Genomic DNA, 16,004 nt, shown 5'->3' on the forward strand with positions numbered 1-16,004 from the left:
TGCTTATTTTGTAAACAAAAATAGTTAAGCCAGCAAATGTACTTACTTTGAGGCCAGAGGAAGAGTGTAGTATGAAGGGATTAGAAGAGTCCAAGTCTGAGGATATTAAGGTAAACTGGTATGCAGTTCTAGAGAATTCAATTCTGAAACAAAACTTCATCTTGTACCCAAACAGGAAGGGCAGAGAATGCTAGCTCTAGCACAAAGGTGGGCCACCGGCCCCCTCAAAGAGGCAGCCCGCTCTTTTCCTTCCTGCTCTGAGATAAAGTGCCTAACAGTAGCTTTCAACTTCTAGTGGGAGAAATAAATAAAGCTGGGCCATTGCATATTACCATACATATGGGTATTTTCTGGTTATATAAAGTATTTAGAAATACAACATACTATATTTACCAAGTATTTAGAAATACAATGTAACAGGCCTTCTATATGCAGCACTATGACTTGCTGGGTGTACTAAAATATCATAGTAATTCCCAGCATAAAGTAAAATAAGTATTTATCACCTAAAATGCTGAACCAATGTTTTCAGGGGCCGTTTCTCTATATACAAACATGGAAAGACATACTAGAAAACCTTCTAATAAAATAGGCTGGTGGCTTTAGTGTTTTAAAGTAAAACATACCACAAAATGAGAAAAAAAAAGACAAAATCAGAATATGAACAGGATGCATAATTCCCTATCTGACAATATGAGGAAAAAGTTGAATATCAAAATACAAAATACAAATGTGTGACACTGAAAATACATTGGGAGGAATTAGTAAACAAGTTATACCAGGACACAGCATGGTTTATTTTCAACTATTAAACATACAAACGAAACTAAGAGTCAGAAAATAAGAGACAGATAATGTTAGCAAAAGGGCATTTCTCTCTAACACGATTGGCTGTGGTTCTTCAAAATGTATGGTCAATGGACAGAAAATTGAAAAATTTGTATAGGGTTATTTTAAAGGATGATCTCTATTTTAATTTTCTTTTGAGCGGGGTTTACCATTTTCTAGTCTTGTTCTAGACTTTCTTTAAAGACTAATTTGTGCAAATAATATTCCCTAGGGTTTAAAAGTAGGGGGAAATAAAAGCCAACCAAAAGCAGAAACAAAACTTTGTGTGTGTGGGAGGTGATAAAAATTACATTCACTTTTCCAAATGAGTTTGAACCATAAAGAATGGGTTTACTTCACTTTTTTTGGTCAGGTATTTGAAATCAATAAACTCATTCTTCATATTGTGTGTTAAAGGAAAGGTAAGCAATAGTGAAAGCTGTTTGCCTAGGGGAAAAACCAAGCAACAACAAAAAGCCAGAAGGGAACCCCAGAATCCTGTTTGGAGGGATATTTGTCACTAATGCCAAAAGCTTCACCTATCATATGTTTCTCTCATTTGACAACTTTCAAATGATTCAGAGAACATAAGACTCAATTAGAATGCGAACCTTGGATCTGAATAGTAAAGGAGAAGACTGGAGTGGTATTTACAAAGGAGAGGCAGGTATATGTGCATAGCACCAGATTTTTCAAGTAAGCAAGTTCAGCCCCCAACTAACTGAACTAAAATTTTACACTGTGAGCTTGTCCCATTATTTCCCAGAGTAGAAAGGTGTGACGTGTTTCAGCTTGGTGCTATTCATTTATTAATGGTGTGAATGCAAAAATGGTTTTTCTGCAGCTGAACTAATTGTAAGCCTTCGGACTTCAAGATATCTCCAGTCCAAGTGTCGTGGACTCTACTGGCTTTAATACACCTAATTTGGGACCATCCTTTTTCTTCTTCTTTGAAATTGGCTAAAGAATTCTTTCATTAATGACAATGTGCAAACACACACACACACACTGAAAATCTATAACTCTAATAGCCAAAGGATACTCTTTATCAGAAACTATACAAAGAAAGTGATATTAGAAATAATGGGACTAAAAATATATTTTTAAGAGTCTCTTTAATACTCACATTGCTTAAACTTTTTCAATTTATTGTCTGATTTCTGGATATTTCTGGATTTTAGATTCCAAAAACTTCAGATTCTGAAGGCTTATTGAAAAAGCCAAATTCCTCAATATGGGAAATTCTATCTGGCTGTACTTTTAGAGAGTTATTATTTTTCTACTTTTGAAAAAATATTGTGAATATTTATATATATAATATTAACAGAATATTGCAGTAGGTCATATTCCAGATAAATACAGTATAATTTGAGTCATACCCAATATTCTACATAATAAGGGAAAAATTTGGAACAAGCTGACATATTTCCCAACAGAAGTGTTCATGTAGAATATTAAAATTTAAATTGATATTTGGCTTTGTAAGCTGTTTCCCTGTGTATTGTATATATCTATTAGCAATAGAGGAAATCTTGGAATCATGGTATATTAAACCTGGTTTTGCCAAAGCAGACTTGGAACTGCTGAGGCGCTCCTTTCGCGAGGCTCAGGGAGTCAGTCCGGGCGGTGCACACCCTTGTCGTGACTCACTCACTGCGGTCAGGCTTATGGGCTATTAACATGCAAGCCGAGGACAACACTGACACTAGCACTGACTTTTTTTTTATCATTCTCCCAAGTAATAAAAAATATATAGAGATAGATATACATATAGAGATCTGCAGCTCTACTAATTACTTCAAATAGCAGCAGACAAAGAAAATAAGCACTTAATTGCTTGCTCCATAAGTTTAAGTTCATTTCATTTGCTATATTAAGTTTAAAAATTAAAAAAATATCAACTTACTATAAACAATCTGAAATATGTATAATACAACTTCATGGTCAAAACATTTGAACAGTCTATGAAAACAGGAGATAGTTTGATCTTACATTTGTTTAAGTTCCATACATGATTTTTTCATCTGTCTCTTCCAAGAGAAACCATAAAACAGTTGTCTTATTTTATGGGAACTAATTTTGTTTAGGGATTTCCTCACCACAAAAAAATACTTAATTATTTGTTACAGAAGTAAAGGAAAAAAAAAAGAAATGGGAAACAAAGTGGTTCTCTCCACTTATCATTATTCTCTTCCGAGGCCATTCTGTACATAAGCTATCTGTACTTTCTGAACCATTTACAAGTGCATTTTCAAAATCGAAGAAAAATCTTTAGAGTCTGAAAGTTATTTTATACACTGACTATATAATACATATTGAAAGCACACACACACATATCTTAAAGATAAGGTTCTCCAAAGGTTTTTCGACATTCCATCACTCCTGTACTTGGTGGTCTGTCACAGTTGTGTGTACTCTTGACTTGATTAGGTGTGAGACGATCATATGCCATCTTGTATTCTTTATCAAACGCATCTGCAAAAGTTCATGAAGAAATAAAAGCACAAAAAATTGATGCTTGATATTAACCCTAATCCAAGTTTCTGTAATACTAAAGAACTTCAAAATTAGAGGCCAAGGAGGAACCTCTGGTTAATTTCTCCCGACTGAAAGATCACAGAATCTCAAAGTTGGAACAGGAACCTTTGAGTTCATGGCATTTTAGATGACACAGACCTCTGAAATTGCCAACTTGAAAAAACTGCCAACTTAAAAAAATTACATTATCAAATTTTAAAATTGTGGTAAAATACATGTAACTCATGATTTACCCTCTTCATTGTTTCTAGCTATACACTTTGGTGATGTTACACATATTCATAATGTTGTGTAACCACTGCTGCCTCCCATCCCCACGAGCACTCATCACCTGGTGAAACTGAAACTCTATGTCCTGTAAATACTAACTCCCCATTTCTTCTTCCCTCCCGCTGGTCAACTACCATTCTACTTCGGTCTCTATGAATTTGACTAAGTACCTCACAAGCGGAATCATACAGTATTTGTCTCTTTGTGACAGGCTTATTTCACTTAACATAATGTCCTCAAGGTTACCCACGCACGAGCATGTGTCAGGAGTACCCTCATCTTTAAGGGTGAATGATGTCCCATTGTATGTATATGCCACATTTTGCTAATTCATTCATCCTTTGACAGATACTTACATTGCTTCCACATTTTAGCGATTATGAATAATTTTGGCTGTTCTGTACACAAGTGTACAAACATCTCTTTGAGACTCTGCTTTCAATTTTTTTTGGGTATATACCCAGAAGGGTGATTGCTGGGTCATAAGGAAATTCTATTTTTCATTTTTTGAGGGAACTGTCATACTGTTTTCCACAGCAGCTGTACCATTTCACATTCACATTACCATTAACAATGCACAAGGTTACAATTTTTCCATATCCTCACCAACACTTATTATTTCCTGGTGTTTTGATAGTAGCCATCCTAATGGCATGAGGTGGTATTCCACTGTATTTTTGATTTGCATTTCCTAATAATTAGTGATGACAAGCATCTTTTCACATGCTTATTGGCCACTTATATATCTTCTTTGGAAAAATGTCTATTCAAGTCCTTTGCCCATTTTGAATTGGTTTGTTTTTTTGTTGCTAAGTTTTAGGAGTCCTTTATATATATTCTGTATATTAAATCCCTTGCCAGATAAATGACTTGTAAATATTTTTTTTATTAAGGTATCATTGATCTACAATCTTATGAAGGTTTCACATAACATTGTGGTTAGTATATTCACGCATATTATCAAGTCCCCCCCATACTCCATTGCAGTCACTGTCCATCAGTGTAGTAAGATGCTACAGAGTCACTGCTTGTCTTCTCTGTGCTACACTGTCTTCCCCATGACGCCCACCACACCATGTGTACCAATCATAACACCCGAGTCTCCTTCTCCCTCCCTCTCCACTCACCCCCCCCACCCCTTTCCCTTTGGTAACCACTAATCCCTTCTTGGAGTCTGTGAGTCTGCTGCTGTTTTGTTCCTTCAGTTTTGCTTTGTTTTTATCTCCACAAATGAATGAAATCACCTGGTACTTGTCTTTCTCTGCCTGGCTTATTTCACTGAACATAATACCCTTTAGCTCCATCCATGTTGTTGCAAATGGTAGGATTTCTTTTCTTTTTATGGCTGAATAATATTCCATTGGGTATATGTGCCACATTTTCTTTATCCATTCATCTATTAGTGGACAACTTTGGTTGCTTCCATATCTTTGCTATTGTAAATAGTGCTACAATAAACATATGGGTGCATATGTCTTTTCAAAACAGGGATCTTTTTTCTTCGGGTAAATTCCTAGGAGTGGAATTAACAGGTCAAATGGTTCTTTTTTTTTTTTTTTTTTTTTATGGTATGGAACATCTAGGGTTTTCTATATATAAGATAATATTGTCTATGAATAAAGATAATTTTACCACTTCCAACTGGGATGTCTCTTATTTTACTTTTTTTGCCTAGATGCTCTGGACAGAATTTCCACTACGATGCTGAGTAGAAGTGGTAAGAGGAGGTATCCTTGCCATATTTCAATCTTAAGGGGAAACCTTTCTGTTTTTCACCATTGAGTATGATGTTGTAGGTTTTTCATAATTGCCCTTTATCAGGATATGGGTGTTCCCTTCTATTCCTAGTTTGTTGAATTTTATCAATTGCTTTTTCTGCATCTATTGAGATATGTGGATTTTGTCTTTTATTCTATTAGTATGGTATATTACACTGCGTTTGGTATGTTGAACTAATATTGCATTTGTGGGATAAATCCCACTTGGTTATGGTATATAATCCTTTGTTTATGTTGCTGGGTTTAATTTGCAAGTTTTTTGAAATGTTTGCATCTTGATTAATAAGGGATACTGCTCTGTAGTTTTCTTTGTGATGTCTTTGGGTTTGGTCAAGGTAATATTGGCCTCAGAGTATGAGTTGGAAGAACTTTTTCTTCTATTTTTTTGGTAAAAGCTTGTGAATGGTTAATGCCTTAGTTTAAGCTGCTGTAACACAATACAACAGATCGGGTGGTTTAAATGATAAACGTTTATTTTTCACAGTCCTGGAGGTTAGGAAGTTCAAGATCAAGACGCCAGCAGATCTGGTGGTAGCACTATTCCTGTTTTTTTCAGATAGCTGCCTTCTCTCTGTATCCTCACATGGCTGAGAAAAAGGGATAAATCTCTTCTTTCTTATAAGGATACTAATCTCATTACGGGGCTTCCAGCCTCATGACATTATTACTTCCTATAGGCTGTATTTCCTATCATATCAGGGCTTCAACATATGAACGGGGGAGGAGGGCACAAACGCGAAGTCCATAACAATTGGTGTTAGTCCTCTTTAAACATTTAGAATTCACCATCTGGTTCTGGGATTTTCTTTGTGGGAAGGTTTTTGATTACTAATTCAATGTCTTTACTTGTTATAGATCTATCAAGGCTTTCTATTTGAGTCGGTTTTGCAGTTTGTCTTTCTAAGATTTTGCCTATCTCTTCTAGGTTATCTAGTTTGTTGGCATATAATTACTTATTGTACCCCCTTATAATTTTTTTTATTTCTGTAAGGTCAGTAAGAATATTCCCTTTTCCATTCCTGATTCCAGTCATTTTTTTTGTTATCATTAATCTACAATTACACTGATTCCAGTAATTTGAGTCCTTTCTCTTTTACTTTTAGTCAGTCTAGCTAAAGATCAATTTTGTTGATCTTTTCAAAGAACCAACTTTGATTTTGGAGAGTTTCTCTATTTTTAAAAATAATTTTTCCCTGTTTTTTTCCTCTATTTCATTTATTTCTGTTCTATTAATATTTCCTTTCTTCTACTTGCTTTGGGTTTAGTTTGCTCTTCTTTTTCTAGTTCCCTAAAGTAGGATATTATTAGGGGTTTACAGGTGAAAGTTCCCCTCTGAACACTGCTTTCATTACAGAGTTTCGGTATGCTGTTTTCATTTTCTCAAATCCATTTCAAAGTATTTCCTAATTTTCTTTATGACTTCTTTGATCCATTCACTATTTAGGAGTATGGTGTTTAATTTCTGTATACTTGTGAATTCCTTATTTTCCTTCTGTTATTGATTTCTAATTTCATTCTACAATGGTTAGAGAGCATCCTTTGTATGATTTCAACCCTTTTACATTTACTGAGACTTGCTTTATGCCTAACATATGGTCTATTCTGGACAACAATCCATGTATAGTGGAGAAGAACATATGTTCTGTTCTTGGATGAAGTGTGCTGTAGAAATTTCTTAGGTCTACTTGTTCATAGTGTTCTTTACATCTTCTATTTTCTTGGTAATCTTCAATCTAGTTGTTCTATCCCTTATTGGGGGCAGAGTTTTGAAATATCCAACTATTATGGTTGAATGTCTATTTCTTCCTTCAATTATGTTAGTTTTTAACTTCATGTATTTGGGGCCTATATTGTTAGAAGGTACATGTATAATTACAAACAGTAATTCTTGGTGGATTGACTGTTTTATCAGTATAAAATGTCCTTCTTTATCTCTTGTAACAGCTTGTTTTAAAGTCAATTTTGTCTGATATTAGTATCAGACTCCAGTTCCCTTTTTAATCCTATTTGCATGGAGTGTCTTTTCAATCCTTTTACTTTCAATGTATTTGTGCCTCTGTATCTAAAGTGTGTCTCTTATATATAATATAGTTGATAATTTTAAAAAATCCATTCTGCCTAATCTGCTTTTTAATTGGGGAGTTTAATCCATTTACAGTTAATGCTACTGCTGATAAGGCATAATTTACATCTGCAATTTTGTTGTATTCTATTTGTTGTCTTTTTTGGCCCTCAGTTCTTCCATTACTGCCTTCTTTTGTGTTAAGTAGCTGTTTTCTAGTGTATCATTTTCATTCTCTTGTTTATGTATTTTGACACCTAGCTATTCTAGCATTATTATTTTTCTAGTTGAACATTAGAATCAATTGTCAATTTTCTTATTTTTAATAGTCTACAATGCTCACAACCACTAAAGTTAAAAAACAAATGTTCACAATATTCTGCTCAAAGCCCCTTTGTTTTGAGTTTAAATCCATTCATTCTTTCCCTCTTTTTAATGGGAAGGGCAGCACAACACATTCATACAATATTTGTTTATAAGCAAAATTAAAGGTTAAATGTAGTTACATTTCCTTTAGCCTTCAGCATCAAATAGTCCTTAATTCTAAGTAAGTTTTACTTTTCTATTGGAACTTCTCCAAATGTTTCCAACTTTATTCCAGTTAGGTAATCAATGATTTACTGTGACTTCTGAGTACAATGTTCCCTGGTTATACTTTTCTGGGTCATAGTTTTTTTCCCAAAGATACTAAACAATAATCTATTTTGGGCTTAGAGATGTACATCTAAAATTTTAAAGGCCATGTTTGAAGGGCCCCCACCCATAAGATGGCGAACTTCCTGCTTCTCTTCCGGGTCCTCGGTTCCCGCTGGCACCACCTGAAGCCCCATCACCTCTCGCCCCCCTCCCAATCCCAGCACCTAGCCAACAGCCACCAGCCCCATAGAAGTAACACCACAATCACCTCATGCCCCTTCCTATATAACCCAGCACCTTTCCCTAGTAAAGCGGAATTCTCCGGTGAATTGCTGCTGTGTGTCGCTCCTTCCTTTCACTGGTGCCGAAACCCAGGAGACGGGACACCCCAACTGGGCCCCGTCTTCCCCCGACACGAGCAGCAGCTTGCCCTCATCCTCTTTTTCTGGCACTGGCTCATCACACTCACCACTCCTCTTCAGCCTTTGGGTAAGTTTTCCCCCCCCGGAGTGGACCACTCTTCCCCGAGCTATCGCAGCGCCATTGACTGTGATCGTCCGGCAAGGCCCTGACGCTCGGGGACGAGGAGGGAACTCTCCCCGCCTCAGGCCTTCACGGCTGCGGCGGACCCTCAGGCCCCTCCTCCAACAGCCATAAATCCCCGCCTCAGGCCTTCACGGCTGCAGCAGACCCTCAGACCCCCCTCCAACAGCCATAAACAAGGTGACTCCCTTGTGGATGAGAACGCTCCCTTTTCCCCCCTCCTCCTTCCGATCCTTCCACTGAAAATTCCTAGTACTAGGTTCCTCGTGACTCCAGCACTCTGCCTTCTTAGAGAAGTCTGGGTGACGACCCACACTTCCTAAGAAATTCTGACTCGTGTACGAGTTTCCGCAGACCACCAAAGATCATCGGGGACACCCTTTGTCTCCTTGTGGTCTGCTTCCAGTCCTAGGATCTCCGTTCGTCTTCCCCTGTTTGTCTCCTTCTCTGTCCTTTAGCCATGGGAGCCTCCTCATCCCTCCCTAAGGATTCACCTCTTGAATGCCTGCTTAAGCATCTGGCTACCCTCTCCCTGACGCCTGATATAAAACCAAAACTTCTCCGTAAATACTGCTCCCAAGATTGGCCGACATACCCCCTGGACAATAACAACCAATGGCTCGCAGGGGGAACTCTTGATCCTAACATCACTGGCGATCTTTTTAACTACTGCTAGCGACTGAAAAAATGGAAGGAGATTCCCTATATCGAAGTTTTCGCCTCCTAGCTCAAAATCCCAGCCTCTGCACCACCTGTTCCCCACCCCAAGTTCTCCAAGCCTGTAAGCTGTCTCCCTCCCCTCCACACACTCCCAGTCCCTCTTTGATTACCTTTGACCCGGCCGATGGGCCTCCGCCATACAGGCTTCCCCCTTCGGCCCCTCCCCTTCCTACAACCCCTCCACCCTCTTCCACCGTCGCCTCCACCTCCTCCCCCACAGAAGCCTCCCGTCCTCCCTTCCCCCTCCTCTCCTACAACAGCCCCTCCCCCTTCCTCCACCACCGCTGTCGCGGCCACCTCTACCTCCACCCCTGCAGAAGCCTCCCATCCTCCCCCTTCCCCCTCCTCTCCTACAACAGCCCCTCCCCCTTCCTCCACCACCATCTCCTCCCCCACCTCACCCCTCCGCCTTTGTCCCTTTCACCTCACCGCCCCCGCAGATCGAGCCTGAGCCTTTCAGCCCCCCTCTAACTAAGTCCCAGGAGCCTCCTCCGTCCTTGCCCCTATCACCTGTCTCTCCCCCACAGATTGAGCCAGAAACCTTCAGTCCCCCTCAGACTCAGTCCCAAAGGCCTCCCAAAATTATAACCCCCCTCTGGGAGGTGGCGGGACCCAAAGGCATCGTGCGTGTTCACGTCCCTTTCTCCCTAGGAGATTTAGCCCACTTGAGAAATGCCTAGGTTCCTTTTCCACTGATCCCACGACATACATCAGGGAGTTTCAATGGACCCTCCAGTCTTACAGCCTCACACATCATGACATTTTCATGCTCCTGGCCAATACCCTCCACCCTCCTCCCTGAAGAGCGTAGATGAGTTTGGGACTTTGCCCAAACGCACGCTACCAAAACCCACAGGACTGACCCCACCTATCCCCCTGGCCTCACTGCTGTCCCCGAACAAGACCCACACTGCGATTATAACACCGCCGTGCGTCTCCGCTCTTGAGATATTTTCGCCTCCTGCTTAATAGCAGGTCTGAAAAAGGCAGCTTGTAAAGTAGTCAATTTTCAAAAGCTCCAAGACATAATTCAAAGGAGGGAGGAAACTACCTCCGAGTTCTTAGACAGACTCACTCAAGCCCTATTACAGTATACCAGCCTAGACCCAGAAATGCCTGATGGAAGACATGTCCTTATGACATACTTCCTAGCTCAAAGCTACCCCGACATTAAAGCTAAACTCAAAAAGTTAGAACAGGGCCCCGCTACCCCACAGACTGAGATCCTAACAGTGGCCTTTAAAGTCTTCCATAACTGGGAGGAGGAGAAAGAATGCCATAAACAAAAGGCTGATCAGGCCAACTTCCAAATGTTGGCCCAGCTGATAAAACCACAACCTGGGCGCCCCTCTATAAACAAGCCCCCCCCGGAGCTTGTTTCAAGTGCGGAAAAGAAGGACATTGGTCAAAGGTGTGCCCCTCCCCCAGATCTCCTACCACCCCATGCCTCAGATGCCACAAAAAGGCTACTGGGGGTCTGATTGCCCAGCTACCCAAAGGGGAGGCTGGACGAACAACCCCCATCCTAAGCCCGCCGTAGTGGGGCTGGCAGAAGAAGATTGATGGGCCCCGAGGGCTTCTCGCCTGACCATTTCCATCACCAAACAGGAGCCCAGGGTTACTTTAATAGTAGACGGTCACCCCATCTCCTTCCTCCTAGATACAGGAGCCACCTTCTCAGTCTTGCGAGAATACCAGGGCCCTACCATGCCTGCCATTACTCCTGTAGTCGGAGTAGGAGGTAAACAGATTTTTCCATTAACCCCCCCCCCCCACCTTTTATGCACAATCCAAGACAATCCCATACCTTTCTCCCATTCTTTCCTGGTTATGCCCCAGTGTCCCATCCCTTTACTAGGACGGGACATCCTTTCTCTCCTCTATGTTTCCATAACTATATCCACTCCCACAGCCCCCAGTACTCCCTTTCTGATGGCCCTCATAGCCGACGACGCCCCTCTACCCAATGAAAGCTCCAGTTCCGCCCTCATACACCCTGTAAATCCCAAAGTTTGGGACATTACAAGCCCCTCTGTGGCTCTATGTCCTCCTGCCTCTATCAAATTACATGACCCCTCTCAGTATATCTGTCAGGCCCAATACCCCCTAACCACTTCGGCCCTCATAGGCCTCCAACCCATCATTCAGGGCCTTTTAAACAAAAATCACCTTAGACCCACTCACTCTCCGTTTAATACCCCCATATGAGCTGTTAAAAAAAACCAACGGATCTTTCCACCTAGTCCAAGATCTCCGCCTCATTAACATGGCCATCGTCCCTATCCATCCCTTAGTTCCAAATCCATACACCCTTTTATCACGGATCCCTGCCTCGGCCTCCCACTTCTCAGTCCTAGATCTCAAGGACACATTTTTTTCTATCCCTCTGGACCCCTCCTCCCAAGATTTTTTCACCTTCATCTGGACGGACCCATACACAAGACATTCTGAACAACTCACTTGGACAGTTTTGCCACAAGGCTTCTGAGATAGTCCCCATATTTTTGGACAGGTCCTAACTCAGGACCTCAAACAGTTTCATCATGATCACTCCGAGTCCACCTTATTACAATACATGGATGATCTTTTACTCTGCAGTCCCTCGTGGGAACAGTCTCAACTTGACACTGCCTCCCTACTTAACCTTCTAGCTTCCAGAGGTTACCGGGTATCCCCCACCAAAGCTCAAATCTCTTCCCCTTCTGTCACTTACCTCGGATTCCTTCTGTCTCAACAAAGTCCATTACCTTAGACAAAAAACGACTCCTCTCTGACCTGCCCGTTCCCAAAACCAAGACAGAAATCCTTTCCTTTCTAGGCCTAGCTGGGTATTTTAGAGCATGGATCCCTAACTTCTCCCTGTTGGCAAGTCCCCTATACGACCTCAGCAAGGGCCCCCCTGAAGAACCATTATCATCCTCACCCCGACACTCCTTCATTAAGCTCCGTCAAGCCCTTGTGGAAGCCCCAGCTCTCCATCTCCCTGATTTGTCGAAGCCCTTCTCATTATACATTCATGAGCGGTCCAGTCAAGCACTAGGAGTCCTAGGCCAATATTATGGCCCATCCTTTGCCCCAGTAGCTTATCTCTCCAAGCAATTAGACCTCACAGTTTGGGGATGGGCCCCCTGCCTACGGGTATTAGCCGCTGGGCAGCTCTTGCAGAAGGAAGCTCATAAACTAACATTTGGGGCGCCCTTACCATTCTGTCCCCACATCACCTAAAGGACCTCTTAACCTACAAAAGTTTACAGACTCTCCCTCCCTCCAGACTCCTGACCTTACTATCCTCTTTCCTCCCAAATCCAGACATTTCTTTCCTCCCCTGCCCGCCCCTGAATCCGGCCACTCTTCTTCCTCTGCCCTACTCTCCTCATACTCCCTTGCATGATTGCCTGGAAGCCCTTCACAACTTCCTTCCGTGCCACTCCACGATCTCCGACGGAGCCCTCTCACACTCTGACCTCATCTGGGTTACTGATGGGTCCTCCTTTAAACATGAGGGCACCCACTACGCAGGATACGCAGTAGTCTCCCTCGAAGACGTCATCGAGGTACGAGCCCTACCCCCCAGTACAACCAATCAACAGGCCGAACTCACTGCAGCCACCAGAGCTTGCACTCTGGCCCGGGTCACGTCTCTCACACTGTACACTGACTCCAAATACGTATTCCACATTCTCTTGTCCCACGCGGCAGTATGGAAAGAACGAGGCCTCCTCACCACAAAAGGAAATGCCATCACTAATTCAGCCTTAATTACTAAACTTCTAGAGGCTTCACAACTCCCACACTGACTGGGCATAGTCCACTGCAAATCACATCAAAAGGATGACTCCCCCATTGCAAGAGGTAACAACAAAGCCGACAGAGTAGCCCGGTCAGTTGCCCTATCAGAAGAAGCACCAGACAATGATCCGTCTGCCCTTGCGGTTTTAGCCTTATCACAAGACACCCTCTGTTCCCAGGACAAAGAGTCCCTCTTCCGCTTCCTACACGATCTGTTCCATCCCAGCCCCCAATCCTTGATCCATTTTTTACAATCCTTTTTTTCTCTCTCTCTCCTGAAGACAAAACCCTACTTGACCAAATGACCCGCAGGTGCACCATCTGCCAACGCACTAACCCTAATACCCCACTCAAGGCCCGACCCTTCCCAGCTCATCAAGCAAGGGGTAATGTCCCCGCCACAGATTGGCAAATAGACTTCACTAACATGCCCCCTGTACGCTGTACCAGATACCTACTCGTGCTAGTAGATACATTTTCAGGATGGGTCGAGGCTTTCCCCACCACTAGCAAACGAGCATCCGTGGTTGCCTCTATCCTCCTCACCCAGATCTTTCCTAGGTTCGGGGTGCCCACTTCCCTCCAATCAGATAACGGCCCTGAGTTCACTGCCCAAATTATCCAGAACCTCTCCAAGTTGCTCTCGCTCCCCTGGCATTTACATTGTCCTTGTTGACCACAAGCTTCGGGAAAAGTAGAAAGAGCCAATAGGACTCTAAAGGACATCCTGACCAAACTATCTCTTGAACTACACCTTGACTGAGTTCGCTTACTTCCCTTAGCTCTACTCTGCATTCGGGCCCTCCCAAAGAAACCTTCCTTCTTGTCGCCCTTTGAGATCATGTACGGCCGCCTGATTCTACCCCCGGGGCTCCCTTCCCACAAAGGACCAATTCCTCCCAATATGGCCCTTCCGCTACTCTCTCTCCTCCGCACTGAATTGTGGAAATATCAGGATTGGCTCCTTCCTGATCCATCCACCTCCCAAAATCCTCCTGTCTTACAGCCCAGCCAACTAGTGTTTTATAAGCCGCCAGAAGATCGGCCCTTTCTCACCCCAAAATGGGAAGGTCCACACCCAGTTATTCTCTGCACCCCCTTGGCTGCCAAGCTCTTACTGCCTGATAACTCTGTCACCCCTTGGATTCATATCTCCAGGTTGAAACCAAACACCCAGGACCCACCTTCTCTGGACACCCAAGACCCATCAGTCACAATCCAGAGTCCTTCGGATACAGCCCAAGACGCTGTCTACTCTACCGCGCCTCATCCCTCTGATCCCTTGAAACTCTGCATCTCCCATGCACCCCCTCTGCCATCCATACCGATTCATGATTTTTTCCTCCTTTACTGCTCTCTCGCTTTTTTTCCTCATTCCTATTGTCTTCCCCGCCACCCCAGCCTCCTTTGTATGGAGATTCAAAGTCAGACAGACTTACACACAGCATCGAACAAAAGTTACTGCCCTCATTGCCACATCAGACTGCCCTCCAAAAGGTTGCTCTGGGCCTTTATACCTCCACTTTCCTCCCTCCACAGAAGTGTTCACTAGCAGCTACCTTTATTCTCCCTACCTCTGCTTCCTCTATGACCAAAGACAAGCCTATTGCAGGCGATGGCCAGACACCTACGGGGGATGTCCCTACTGGTCTTGCACCATTCACTACATGGATAACTCCCGGTACCCACAGTATTACTCCTCCAACCGTTTCATGAAATATCCCAACGGCTCATTCTTCTTATCAGTCCCAGATCCCTGGGACTCTTGATGGGCCGCTGGAGTCACAGCCTCAGTTTACTACGGGGGGTCCTCGACCCCCCATGGTACCTTTCATATCTCTCGAGAGTATGTTCCCTCTCATTCCCAGATCTCTCAAGTTGCATCCGATATCGAACATTCCGAAAAAGTCATTATCCAAACTCTTGACGGCGCCTCTTCATCTTCTCATCCCCGCCCCTCTTCCAATTCCTCCTACTCTTGGTTACAGCTCATTCAGGACACCACCATCTTTCTCAACCACACCCTTAACACCGCCAATTGTTTCTTGTGCGCATCACTACAGCGCCCACTGCTGGCCGCCGTGCCCCTTAACATTTCCAATTACTCCTTTCATGCAGAAGGACAACCCTTCTGACCCCTGGCAGACATACCCCTATGGGAACCAGAATATGCAAACAATCTCACCATCCACCACTGTGTAGGCCCAACCCCTCCCCCCTCCAGCGCACTTCACTGTCTCTCTATCCACACCCCTACCTCAGGCTCTAAGACTTTTACGCAGCCGGGACACTTCTATTGGTGTAATGGCAGTCTTTTTAACTCACTGCCTCCCAACTCCAGCACACCCTGCATTCTCGTCACCCTAATCCCACAGCTTACACTTTACAGCATGGCAGAATTCCTTGAGCTTCAACCTCCTTTGCCCTTGCACACAAGAAGGGCTGCTTTCCTTCCCATTATGGTCAGTATTTCCCTAGCCACCTCAGCCATTGGGGCAGGATTTTCAGGGGGAGCCCTGGGTCACTCTCTATGGGCAATTAGAGATCTCAACGCCAAACTTGAGAGGGCCCTGACATCCACTGCCGATTCCCTGGCCTCTCTCCAAAGACAGGTCACTTCGCTAGCTAAAGTCACCCTTCAAAACTGGCGGGCCCTAGATCTGCTTACAGCCGAGAAGGGCGGCACCTGCGTCTTCCTTCGAGAAGAGTGCTGCTATTACATCAACGAATCCAGCATTGTAGAAACTGACATTACCAAACTCACTGACCTTGCCTCCAGCCTCCACTCTGCTTCCAATTCCAACCCATTCTCTTCAATACTAACAAACCCCCTCCTCACC

At 43.2% G+C, this 16,004-nt stretch overlaps 1 protein-coding gene across 11 annotated transcripts in view; it reads right to left on the reverse strand.

The window, feature by feature from the left end:
• Positions 1-773: 773 nt before the first annotated feature.
• DENND4A (DENN domain containing 4A) overlaps positions 774-16,004 on the reverse strand; it is a 142,732-nt gene continuing 127,501 nt past the window's right edge. For all 11 annotated transcript variants that reach the window (XM_073212031.1, XM_073212030.1, XM_037010015.2 and 8 more), the window contains one exon: positions 774-3,303. In XM_073212031.1, coding sequence (XP_073068132.1) covers positions 3,167-3,303 — 137 coding nt within the window. In that variant the 3' untranslated portion in view covers positions 774-3,166. The remainder of the gene's footprint in view (positions 3,304-16,004) is intronic.

Source organism: Manis javanica, chromosome 8, assembly GCF_040802235.1.
Source record: "Manis javanica isolate MJ-LG chromosome 8, MJ_LKY, whole genome shotgun sequence".
Taxonomy (NCBI): Eukaryota; Metazoa; Chordata; class Mammalia; order Pholidota; family Manidae; genus Manis; species Manis javanica.